Here is a 12069-nt window from a genome sequence, read left to right on the forward strand (position 1 = left end):
TATTCCAAAGTGAATCGAAGTCCTTTTCGAATTAAGGAAACGTGCTTTGGCCTAATAGACAAACATTCTCATCGAGGAGCGACTAACGATGTTTGTCCTTCCAGTTACTACACGTCCTTAATCGATTGGGTAAATCGAAACTTTGGCGAGATCGAAAATCAAGGAATGGGACTAGTTAACAAGATGCGAGTTTCACCTCTAACTTGATAACATCGTACCCTAACGTGGTTAGTACCCATCCAAAGATGAGGGTCCACTAGATTAGGAAATGGAAAACTCCCATCAAGATTTGGATATCACTCCTAACTTGAGGGTAGATTTCGTGCAAAATCAAAGTATAGCTGAGTGAAAATCATCACCAAGTGGGGGAATCACCCCTATCTTGATGAATCATTTCGATTGTGTTATAAGAGTGTCTTCAAAGCTTCCAAGTGTGTATTGTGTTAGCCTTAGGAAAGGCTTGTATATTAGAAGTCCAAAAGAATAGAGAGAAGCAAAGAAGAAAGCAAAGGATAATGTCTTTAACAGCAAGTAAATGAGAAAGCTCTTAAACTATAGACTAGGTAAAGCAAGGCAATCCTAATTCCCTATAGTTATGGCTCTGATACCAATCTGTCACACCCCAACCGATGGCGGAAACATCGAGATGAGACGTACAAACTGTTCAAAGACATCATAACACTAATTGTGACAATAATTAAAGTTTATTCCATTGATAATCATAAGTTTCATACGATACATAGAAAAGTTCAAATACATAACATAGATTTGGAAATTTAAATAGTTGATGGGTTTCTAAGCCATCCTAGTCTTTTCTTGTTTTTCTTGGATCCTCAACCTGCAGTATGCATTTAAAATACAATCAACAAATAATTGCTGGCGAGTATACAGGTTTGATATAGCATAATAGAGTTAATAGTTTATCAAATCTAATCCATGTGAACAACTGATATTCAATTAACTGTCATGCTCGTAACGATGAAATCCACATGTCCAAACCATAGTTACGCAATTAACATAGCCTAACCCTCGAAAGGGTGGTAATAGAGTTAATAGATTAAACCTAACAATACCCGTATATACGGGAGGGGCGTTACAACCTACAGCGCTAAAATTGGCGGATGTTACATATTGGGTTTCATGGGATGTTGTCACGAAGCCGAAGAAAGAAGGGGGTTTGGGTATTTCTAAGCTTTGTGATGTCAACACGGCATTACTTGCTAAGTGGGCTTATAGATTTAAAACAAATAGTGATGGGATGTGGAGGAGGACTATTGATTGTTTGCATGGAGGTAGAAATAGGTGGGCTTTTTTGCCTTTAAAAAATTCACTCACCGGTTGTTGGAAGAACATTGTTCGGCTCTTGGAGGATTTGGTTATAAATGGGGTGTATTTTAAGTCCTGTTTGAGAGGCAAGCTTGGGAATGGTGAGGCGCTTAAATTTTGGAGTGATATTTGGATTGGTGTTGTCCCTCTAAAAGAGAGATGGCCTGCTTTGTTCCTGTCGGATAGGATGAAAAACGGATGTGTTGGTTCTCGTTTTATGAGGGAAGGGAACAAGGTGACGATTGCTGACTCATGGGTAATGGAAACAAACACAGTTCAGGCGATTTTAGAAGCGCAGGACGCTGTTTATTTGCTGTCCCAGGTTAGGTTGACTTATGGTATGGACTTGTGGTACTGGGAGCCGGATAAACAAGGGCTGCTCCCTGTTTCTGCAGTAAAGAAGTGGCTGAATTCGAGCAGACGTAGACAGGCTGGTATGGCTTTGAAATGGGAAACTTGGGTCCCTATTAAAGTTAACGTTTTTATTTGGAGAATGGAGATTGATCGCCTTTCGACCCGTGAAGCTTTGGTTAAGAGAAACGTTTTTATTTTGAATCGAGCGTGCCCGTCGTGTGATACAGGGATCGAGACGACACAACACTTATTCATTGATTGTGATGTTTCATTCGGTGTTTGGTGCAGCGTTCGGAAGTGGTGCAAGCTTCCTGGGTTTTCGGTGAGCTCGATCAAGGATGTGCTTGAGATGGACGGGGCTGTTGTAGATTCCAAGTGGAAGAGGAAGACCTTAAGAGGTATTTTGATGATTGCTTGTTGGGTTATCTGGAAGGAGCGCAACAAGAAAGTTTTTCAAAGTTTGCAGCCTCGGGTTTTGGATATGGTGGCTTCGGTGAAGGTTACTTCTTTCTTTTGGTTTAAACATCGTACTAGGTTCAAAGATGTGGTTTGGAATGATTGGGTGAAAGACCCGTTGTATTGTTTGTAAGTTTTTGAGGGCGTCCTTGTTTTGAGGACGCGCCCTTGTGTTAATGAAAGTTTATGTTAAAAAAAAAATTCATAGGAAGAATCTTTTATGCAGGTAAATATTTTGTTTCATTTGTTTAATATAAAATCAAGAGTTAATTGCTCGGATGGTCCCTGTGGTTTCACGTTTTTTCACATTTAGTCCTCACATTTTGAAAATAGCATGTATGCTCCCTAGGTTTGTCATTTTGTTACTCGGATAGTCCCCCAACATTTACTCTGGGGACTATCCGAGTAACAAAATGACAAACCATAGGGAGCATACCTGCTATTTTCAAACTAACTGACATCTACTCGGGGACTATCCGAGTAACAAAATGACAAACCATAAGGAGCATACCTGCTATTTTCAAAAGGTGGGGACTAAACGTGAAAAAAATTGAAACCACAGGGACTATCCGAGCAATTAACTCTAAAATCATTATCATGAAGTTTGCAGTGTATTTTCTTTTGTCATTCATCTTAAAATTACACCCTCACAATTTTTTTGTTTTTTCTTTTGGTAGGTATGCTACAAAAAAATGAAGATTATTTAAAGGATGATTAATAACAAGAGTTAATCTGAAGTCTTTTGAAAAACGTCAATCCAGTAATTGTTTTTGATTTACAAAATAAAAATAAAAATCCAACCCTTGTATTTTATTGGCCTACATTTATATCTTGATATTAATTCGGTAAGATCAAAAGTTAATTATAATCATTTATATTATCTTATATTATTACTAGGTTACAATCCCGTGTATTACACGGGTTAAATAAAATAAATATAGGTAATGATAAAGATTAAAATACTATAAAATAAATTTTGTGATAAGATATTATTAATCATTTTAATAAAAATAAAAAATTGAATAATAGAATCTGAAAGAGAGTGAAATAAGAGGGAAAATAAATCTTCGGCTCAATAAATTATAAGTTTATAACATATGACGCAAAATAATAATAATGATAATAATAACAAAAAGATTGTAGCAAATTAAAGATAAAACTCGAATATAAAAAACGTAACCTTAAGAAGTTTTATTACATTATAAAATTTGTAAAGTAACAAAACAAATTTAGTGCATGATTATATAACATACTGGTAAGTGATTATATAACCTGGTAGTACGTGATTATATGACTTTGATACGTAATTATATATGAAATTTATATCTCTCACCTAAAATATATGTGTCACATTTTGGTCACCAATAAACCATTTGTACGAAAATCATATATATGTATGTATATACATATATATATGTATATATACATATAGAGAGAGGGGATCATAAGAAGACTCAATATTAATGATAAAGCTTGTAATACTCCATACGAAGTTGTATTACATGTATACATACAAAATACGTTTATTCAAAAATGCTTGCAATCCACAATGAGAATAATGAAAATCGTATTTGATATCAATTTTATTTAATCATACTTGTACAATATGTAATCAATCACAAAATAAGTGTTTTATATACCAAACCGACCCATACTTTAAGTTTAATATTCACTTCAAAATGTGATCATCCGTGTTTTATACTTATAACATAGTTGCATACACCTTAAATACCCAAAAACATGCTTATCTATGAGCTTTTAGCATGAAAAAGCAATAAAATCAACTTCATGGGGGTAAAATGGACACTTTGCAAAATTTTGGAAAGCATGTCTCCTTCGCGCCACGAGAAGAAGCAATAGTGCTTTTTCGTGTGGCGTTACGAAGCCGACTTTTCAGCCAGATGTTTAATTTCACGAATTTTGAACTTTTACTTGCTTTCCCTCATCCTAACTCCCAACTGCCTTCTTAGGATTGTTTTTCGAGGTCTAAGGTAAACAATTTTGGTACATCACCATTTTGAGGGCAAAGTTAGGATTGTTTTTTAAGTTTTGTTAAAACTTTTGAAACGTGTTCATCTTGTTTTATCTTTGGAGCATCTTCGAGTTGCCAACAAATCCTCATGTGGGTAGGTTTGGATTGATGTTTGCTCAAAAAATAATAGGTGTATTAGCTTACATTCCGTACAATTTTAGTTACCAAGCAACTTTCAAGTGAACAACCTACACCAAGTCTTCAAACAATAACCATGTTCGGAATGCACTCGTCCGGTTGAACTCGCTTGGTTACTTGGTGAATTAGATGATTTATTTTGTCTTTCATACTTGTATTCATGACCATCCGAATCACCCTTGTGGTGAATTTGTGCAATGGTGAACACCAATGAGGTTAATGGACTACCCTACCTCTAATGCATGACAATACATGACTAATTCATACTAAATAATATACATATAAAATACATTCTAAACCAGACCGTGACAACAACCAATTCATGGTTGAATGTTATGTGTTAAGGTGGAAAATGTTTTAGTTTTAGATTCCTTACTTGGACTTCTAATAAGTGATTTAGTTCCCATAAAACACACTAACAAATTATAGTGTCCAAGTAAGTGTCTAAACGAGATATGTTTTGTGTATTTCCTTACGACTATAATGATAATCGTTTACTTCTTCCAAACTCCAGTTCATCATACTCACACATCTTTGTTTACCCCTTTAGGGTAACTTGGTGACTCCATCCTCCATACCACTTACTCGTTTTTTTTTTTTTTTTTTTTTTTGTGGAATAGCTTCACAAATCGTGAGTATAGTAGACCCATTTTACATTTTAAATCACTTTGGGTTGCAACATGTACCATTATTAAATTCACAATCACACATATAATCAATCTTATCCAAACACTCAATTCTTAAACATGTTACCTGTTTATACAGACTATGACAGTTTTATGCACGCTATCTATCATTAACTTTGCAAGCCTTCCTTGACATGTACAGTGCTACAGGAGTAGCACACCGCCCATTTTGTGGTCATTGTTAAGTATACAATCAACACGGTCATATTCACTTCGGTAACATGTTTATATAACTTAGTGTACAATTAACATATGGATTCAAGACATTTTTAAACTTATGTTATGTAGACAAAACTTGTATGCTCACCGACCGTTTTATGTTGGCAGATACTTTATATACACGTTGCAGGAAATATATGATGCTGCACAAGAAATTGAATTAGGGTGGAACTAGACCAGCGCGTTGCGAATGGCCCGTTAAAAGTGTATACTTTATATACTTGTATACACTTCGGTAAATATGTTTATATACCGTTTTAAGTCGACTTATGACTAGCGCGTTGCGAAGGGCCCATTAAAATTGTAAAAAATATTGTGACAAAGTTGAAAGTGGAAAAGTGTTACAGTTAAAAATAAAAAAAATATTTTAAAAGTTAAAGTATAAGGGTTAACCATGAACATTATTTTATAACACATTGGTAAATTTTGAAAACTATAGGTTAAAAGGTTAAAAAAATAAATAGTAATTTTTGTAAGTGATAAGAAGAAGAAAATTAGTAAATTCTATATAGTTAATAATAAAAATAATAATTAATATATTTTTATTTAATATATGTATAAAAATATAAATAAAAGATAAAGAAAAAAAAATAGAGTTAATTACTGTTTTCATCCCTGTGGTTTGTCAAAAATCACTATTTCAGACCATTAGTTTAAAAATTGTGATTTCAATCTCTGTGGTTTCACTTTCGTAACCATTTCAGTCCACCCCGTAATCATTTCAGTCCCTGTACTAACAAAATAAATGGATTGAAATGGTTATGAAAGTGAAACCACAGGGATGAAATTGTTATAAAAGTGAAACCACAGGTAATGAAATTGCAATTTTTAAACTAATGGACTGAAATAGTGATTTTTAACAAACCATAGGGATGAAAACAGTAATTACCTCAAAAAAATATCACTATCCCATGTCCAAACACACCCTATACTAAAAAGCCTAAAACCCTCTTCCCTCCATCTCTTCAAAAACCGGAGGGAGACGGAGACGAAACCCATTTTATCACTTATCATAACCGCCGCCGCCATCATCATCTTCCAACAACCACCATGGCCTCCTCCGATAACCTCCTCCTCGCTCAAATCGCCACCATCCTCGGCCCGGACAACACTCAATTCGAAACCCTAATCTCTCACCTCATGTCCGCCGCCAACGAGCAGCGTTCACAGGCCGAAACTCTCTTCAACCTCTGCAAACAACATCATCCAGACACTCTCGTTCTCAAACTATCTCAACTCCTCCACAGTTCTCCGCACGCCGAAGCACGCGCCATGTCCGCCGTCCTCCTCCGCCGCATCCTCACCGCCGGATCTGGTAACGACGACTCTCAATCGGTAACTCTGTACCCTTCGCTTTCGCTACAGACGAAATTAACGCTTAAATCGAGTTTATTAGAGTCTGTTAGTAGAGAATCGGTTAAGTCTATAGCGAAAAAGTTGTGTGATACGGTTTCCGAGCTTGCGGCGGTGGTTTTGCCTGAGAATGAGTGGCCGGAGCTTCTGCCGTTTATGTTTTCGTGTGTTACGTCTGGAAACCCTAGGCTTAGAGAGAGTGCGTTGTTGATTTTTGCTCAGTTGGCTCAGTATATCGGTGAAATGTTGGTTCCGCATTTGGATACTTTGCATAGCGTTTTTTTAGGGTGTTTGGGGACGGGTATGGATGCGGATGTGCGGATTGCCGCTTTGAATGCTTCGATTAACTTCATTCAGTGTTTGGAGAAGGCGTCGGACAGGGATAAGTTTCATGATTTGCTGCCGTTGATGATGCAGACGTTGACCGAAGCGTTGAACTCTGGTGAAGAGTCCACCGCGCAGGACGCGTTAGAACTGTTGATTGAGTTGGCAGGTACTGAGCCAAGGTTTTTAAGGAAGCAGATAACGGAAGTTGTGGGAGCGATGTTGCAAATTGCTGAAGCCGAGACTCTGGAAGAGGGGACAAAGCATTTGGCGCTTGAGTTTGTTGTTACTTTGGCGGAAGCAAGGGAGAGGGCGCCCGGGATGATTAGGAAGTTGCCGCAGTTTATTAAAAGGTTGTTTGAGATACTGATGAAGATGTTGTTGGATGTGGAAGATGATCCTGCGTGGCATAGTGCTGAGGTTGAACATGAGGATGCAGGCGAGACTAGTAATTATAGTGCTGGTCAAGAGTATTTGGACAGGCTTTCGATTTCGTTGGGTGGAAATACGATTGTTCCGGTTGTTTCTGAGGTTTTGCCGGCTTATTTTGCTGCGCCTGAATGGCAAAAGCATCATGCTGCACTCATTGCGTTAGCTCAAATTGCAGAAGGCTGCTCAAAGGTATTGTTTTTTAATGTTTTCTTTGGTTTGTATTGGAACCTGAATTCAAAGTATATGTCAACTGTTTTATTGTTTTGTATTGATATAGGTTATGACAAAGAACTTAGAGCAAGTTGTCACTATGGTTTTGAACTCATTTCATGATCCTCACCCTCGGGCTAGATGGGCAGCTATCAATGCAATTGGTCAGCTATCTACAGACTTGGGACCAGACTTGCAAAACAAATATCATCATCTTGTGCTTCCGGCATTAGCTTCAGCAATGGATGATTTTAATAATCCACGGGTGCAGGTGATATAACTTTTATCATTCAGTATGTATATGTTGATTGTGTTAAACAGTTATTGTGTCATGAACCATTAAGGTAGTTTTATTAATCTGTTCGAGGTTTGGAAGAAACACAAGAGAATGACTTGCTGTATGTATTGTCTTATGTATGTTTTGCAGGCACATGCGGCGTCAGCAGTGCTCAACTTTAGTGAAAATTGTACACCGGAACTTCTAAAGCCGTATTTGGATGGGATTGTCGGAAAATTACTTGTATTGTTGCAGGTATGTCATTGTGTCTTGGTTGTTAAAATTTCTACAAACAGTTTACATTAACAAAATAGTTTTAATATTTGTTTATTGATTGAACTGACACACCAACAGTTTTTAATAGAAACTAACTATTGAACTTTAATTGTGTATCCAGAATCCTAAGCAGATGGTGCAAGAGGGGGCATTGACTGCATTGGCATCGGTTGCTGACTCATCTCAGGTATTGTGCATATTCATTTCTTTTTAACTTTAATTTGCTTATTTTTCTGTAATATTGCTTCTCACACAGTATCTGTTTGGCAGGAGCATTTTCAAAAGTACTATGATGCAGTTATGCCTTACTTGAAAACCATACTTGTGAATGCAACCGACAAAACTAATCGCATGCTTCGTGCCAAATCTATGGAGTGTATTAGTTTGGTTGGAATGGCTGTTGGAAAAGACAAGTTTAAGGATGATGCCAAGCATGTATAGTTCATCACTTCTTTATAATTTTTATCATTTGTTTTATATACACACACGCACATTCTCTTTTAAGGACTAACATTTTATTATGTGGCTCAAGGTTATGGATGTCCTTATGTCACTGCAAGGTTCCCAACTTGAGACAGATGACCCTACATCAAGCTACATGTTGCAAGTATGTTTTTATTTTGTAATAGCTTTTCGTATAATACAGAACTTTTTTGTATTTATATTTTATAATTGACCTTCTTTGTTGCAGGCATGGGCAAGACTTTGCAAGTGCTTAGGGCAAGATTTCCTCCCTTACATGAACGTTGTCATGCCACCGTTGCTTCATTCTGCTCAACTTAAACCAGATGTTACGATTACATCTGCTGATTCAGATGCAGATATTGATGAGTCTGATGATGAAAGGTCTGATAGCTGATTAATACATATTTAATCTTTTACAGATTTCTCATTATTCGTTTTGGTCTTGGATCTTTATAAGTTTACTCTGTATAAAATTGTAGCATTGAGACTATCACACTTGGAGATAAGAGAATAGGGATCAAGACAAGTGTCCTTGAGGAGAAAGCTACAGCATGCAACATGTTGTGTTGCTATGCTGATGAGCTGAAGGAAGGGTTTTTCCCTTGGATTGATCAGGTGAATGTCTGCTACTTAACTTTTATCGTCTTTTTATGCATCTTTTTTATATAACAAGTTGACCTTTTTAATGATCAAATTCAATCAGGTTGCTCCAACACTAGTACCACTTCTTAAATTTTATTTTCATGAAGAAGTTAGGAAGGCTGCAGTTTCAGGTACAACCCTACCTATAATAAGCTTAATAATAGTTAAATATTCTGTTTTGAGCATTAACTTTCTCTTTGATTTGTAGCTATGCCGGAGCTTCTTCGTTCAGCAAAATTAGCTGTTGAGAAGGGTCAATCTCAGGGTCGAAATGAGTCATATGTGAAGCAGTTGTCTGATTATATCATACCAGCTTTAGTAGATGCTTTACACAAGGTTATTTTCAACTTTATCTTATACTTTTAGAACTCAAGTGATGATTTATTCCAAAATAATGAAATAAATCATTCATTATTCATCGAATTCTTGGTTTTAGGAACCAGAGACTGAAATTTGCTCTAACATGCTGGAGGCAATTAAGGAGTGTGTACAGGTGTGATTCATTATATACATACATACTAAATCTAGACTTTCATTTGTTTGTAACTGTCATGAGATATTCTGATTTATTTTTTGTTTCAGATTTGTGGGTCCCTTTTAGATGAAAGCCAAGTTAGAAGCATTGTGGAAGAGCTAAAACAGGCGATGACAGCCAGTGCAGCCAGAAGAAACGAAAGAGCCGAAAGAGTCAAAGCAGAGGACTTTGATGCAGAAGAGGGCGAAATGCTCAAAGAAGAAAATGAGCAAGAGGAAGAACTATTTGATCAAGTATGTTTTTATTGACTTACCCTTTTATGCCATTTTATTCTGTTAAATAATTTTTTCTTTTTCTTTTTCTTAAACCTAGGTTCTGTTAAATAATGTTTTCTTTTTCTTTTTCTTAAACCTAGGTTGGTGATTGTTTGGGTACTCTACTTAAGACCTTTAAGGCTCCATTTTTGCCTTTATTTGACGAATTATTACCGTACTTGATGCCTATGTGGGTGAGTTTCATACTTTCATCATATTTTTGTGTTCACTTCTCAATTATAGTTGTTTTGCAAATGCTGTCTGGATGCATGCCTTTAATATGGGATGTTACTTTAGGGCAAGGATAGGACCGATGAGGAGAAAAGAATAGCTATTTGCATATTCGATGACGTTGCTGAGCATTGTGGAGATGCAGCTGTGAAGTAAGTAATCTGTTCTACTTACTTAGTATTATCGATGTTCTTGGTCTTACTCGTATACATTATTTAATTACTTGTTACAGATATTATGGTACTTTTCTACCATTTGTGCTGGAAGCATGCAATGATACAAGCACGGATGTCCGCCAGGTATGCATGGTTCTATGCCATGGTGGCCTTTGTTATCTTTTTTGGGCATCTAACTAACATATTTGACACCTGTCAGGCTGCTGTTTACGGGGTTGGCATGTGTGCAGAGTATGGTGGAGTTGCATTCAGACCATATGTTGGCGGTAGGCCTTTTGTTTTGTTTTTGATTTTAATTATCTCCATAATTGGACTATTAGTGAGTATTGATTGTCCACCTTTTGCCATTTTATAGAGGCGCTTTCTAGATTGGATGCTGTCATAAGACGCCCCGATGCATTACATCCGGATAATGTAATGGCTTATGACAATGCTGTTTCAGCTCTTGGCAAGATTTGCCAATTTCACCGTGATAGTATTAATGCTGCTCAGGTAATTTAGTCTTTCTTTATTGTATATATCAAATTAACATGTTCTTAAACATGGTCTTTTTTTGTAAGTATGATTTGTTGGACAACTACGTGATAATTGTAATGTTATAAATCCTGTTTTATTTGGTCAGATTGTTCCTGCATGGCTAAACTGCTTGCCAATAAAAGGTGACTTGATTGAGGCTAAAGTTGTGCATGATCAGCTTTGCTCAATGGTGGAAAGGTATAGTCTGAAATTTCAAACGAGACTCGAGAACATAAGTTGTCCGTTAAATTCTTTAAAATTAATTAGCGCGTTAAATATGAAAAGTTTCATTCTTATTGAATTGTATTCAGGTCTGATGGAGAATTGTTAGGGCTTAACCATCAGTATCTTCCGAAGATAGTTGGAGTATTTGCAGATGTACATATATCCACACTCGAATAATTTTTTATTAATTTTATTTTTTCATCTACATTCTCTAATAATCATGACTTTCACGTATTAGGTTCTTTCTGCTGGTAAAGATTTGGCTTCTGAAGAGACCGCTACTCGAATGATCAATCTTCTGAGGCAGCTTCAGCAAACATTACCACCATCTGCCATGGCATCAACTTTGTCATCGTTACAACCTCAACAACAGCTTGCTCTTCAATCCGTTCTCTCTTCCTAGAGGTTTTATACAATCACATCTTCGTTTTTCTGTTTGGGGTGTGTATTATTTGTTTTTTGTCCACACAATATATACTTAAAATTCAGTTTTGCATGCATTTGGGGTGGTGAAAAGATGTTGGAAATGTGAAATAGGTGTAGGTTGTGCATATACATATTGTGAACATTTGGTATGTGTCGGCAGTTTTGTCCTGAAAGATGCCAAGGTTTTGAGTTTTGTGGTCTTGGATTGGTCTTGCATAATGAGATTGTACCTTAAAATGTTTGGATTTTGGAGATTGAAGATTTTGGATGAATTTTGTTGTTTTTATTTGCCTTTTCTGTTGATGATTTATATTGTGATTCACTGGACATACTGTTTATGTTTTCAATTTTATAAAGGGAGTGATTATGAGCCGCAATAATGTTAAATAAACCATATATCAAAGAATTAAACGCTGAGCCGAGTTAAACTGGTGGGCTTGGTTGAACGGGCTTCTTAGCGTAGTCGACTGTAGATGGTATTTGTTGTGATAGTCGGGTATTGATGATGACAAGATT

The 12069-nt window shown here is 36.4% G+C and overlaps 1 protein-coding gene across 1 annotated transcript; it reads left to right on the plus strand.

Annotated features, from left to right (window-relative positions):
- Nucleotides 1–6158: 6158 nt before the first annotated feature.
- Nucleotides 6159–11842, plus strand: LOC110908744 (importin-5). The gene is made up of 20 exons (XM_022153721.2): nucleotides 6159–7509; nucleotides 7598–7801; nucleotides 7958–8062; nucleotides 8205–8270; nucleotides 8354–8518; nucleotides 8616–8690; nucleotides 8775–8929; nucleotides 9028–9163; nucleotides 9252–9321; nucleotides 9399–9526; nucleotides 9627–9683; nucleotides 9773–9958; nucleotides 10081–10173; nucleotides 10277–10362; nucleotides 10443–10509; nucleotides 10586–10652; nucleotides 10742–10878; nucleotides 11009–11100; nucleotides 11214–11280; nucleotides 11366–11842. The coding sequence occupies exons 1-20, from the start codon at nucleotides 6262–6264 to the stop codon at nucleotides 11528–11530; spliced, it is 3369 nt and encodes a 1122-aa protein (XP_022009413.1). The 5' UTR covers nucleotides 6159–6261; the 3' UTR covers nucleotides 11531–11842.
- Nucleotides 11843–12069: the final 227 nt, after the last annotated feature.

This window comes from Helianthus annuus, chromosome 14 (genome assembly GCF_002127325.2).
Source record: "Helianthus annuus cultivar XRQ/B chromosome 14, HanXRQr2.0-SUNRISE, whole genome shotgun sequence".
NCBI classification, from domain to species: Eukaryota; Viridiplantae; Streptophyta; class Magnoliopsida; order Asterales; family Asteraceae; genus Helianthus; species Helianthus annuus.

Coding starts and splice junctions, on each gene's coding strand:
- LOC110908744 (XM_022153721.2), top strand. CDS start 6,262: ATGGCCTCCTCCGATAACCTCCTCCTCGCTCAAATCGCCACCATCCTC. Junction 9,164..9,251: donor TTTTCCCTTGGATTGATCAG/GTGAATGTCTGC, acceptor AAATTCAATCAG/GTTGCTCCAACACTAGTACC. Junction 9,322..9,398: donor TAGGAAGGCTGCAGTTTCAG/GTACAACCCTAC, acceptor TTTGATTTGTAG/CTATGCCGGAGCTTCTTCGT.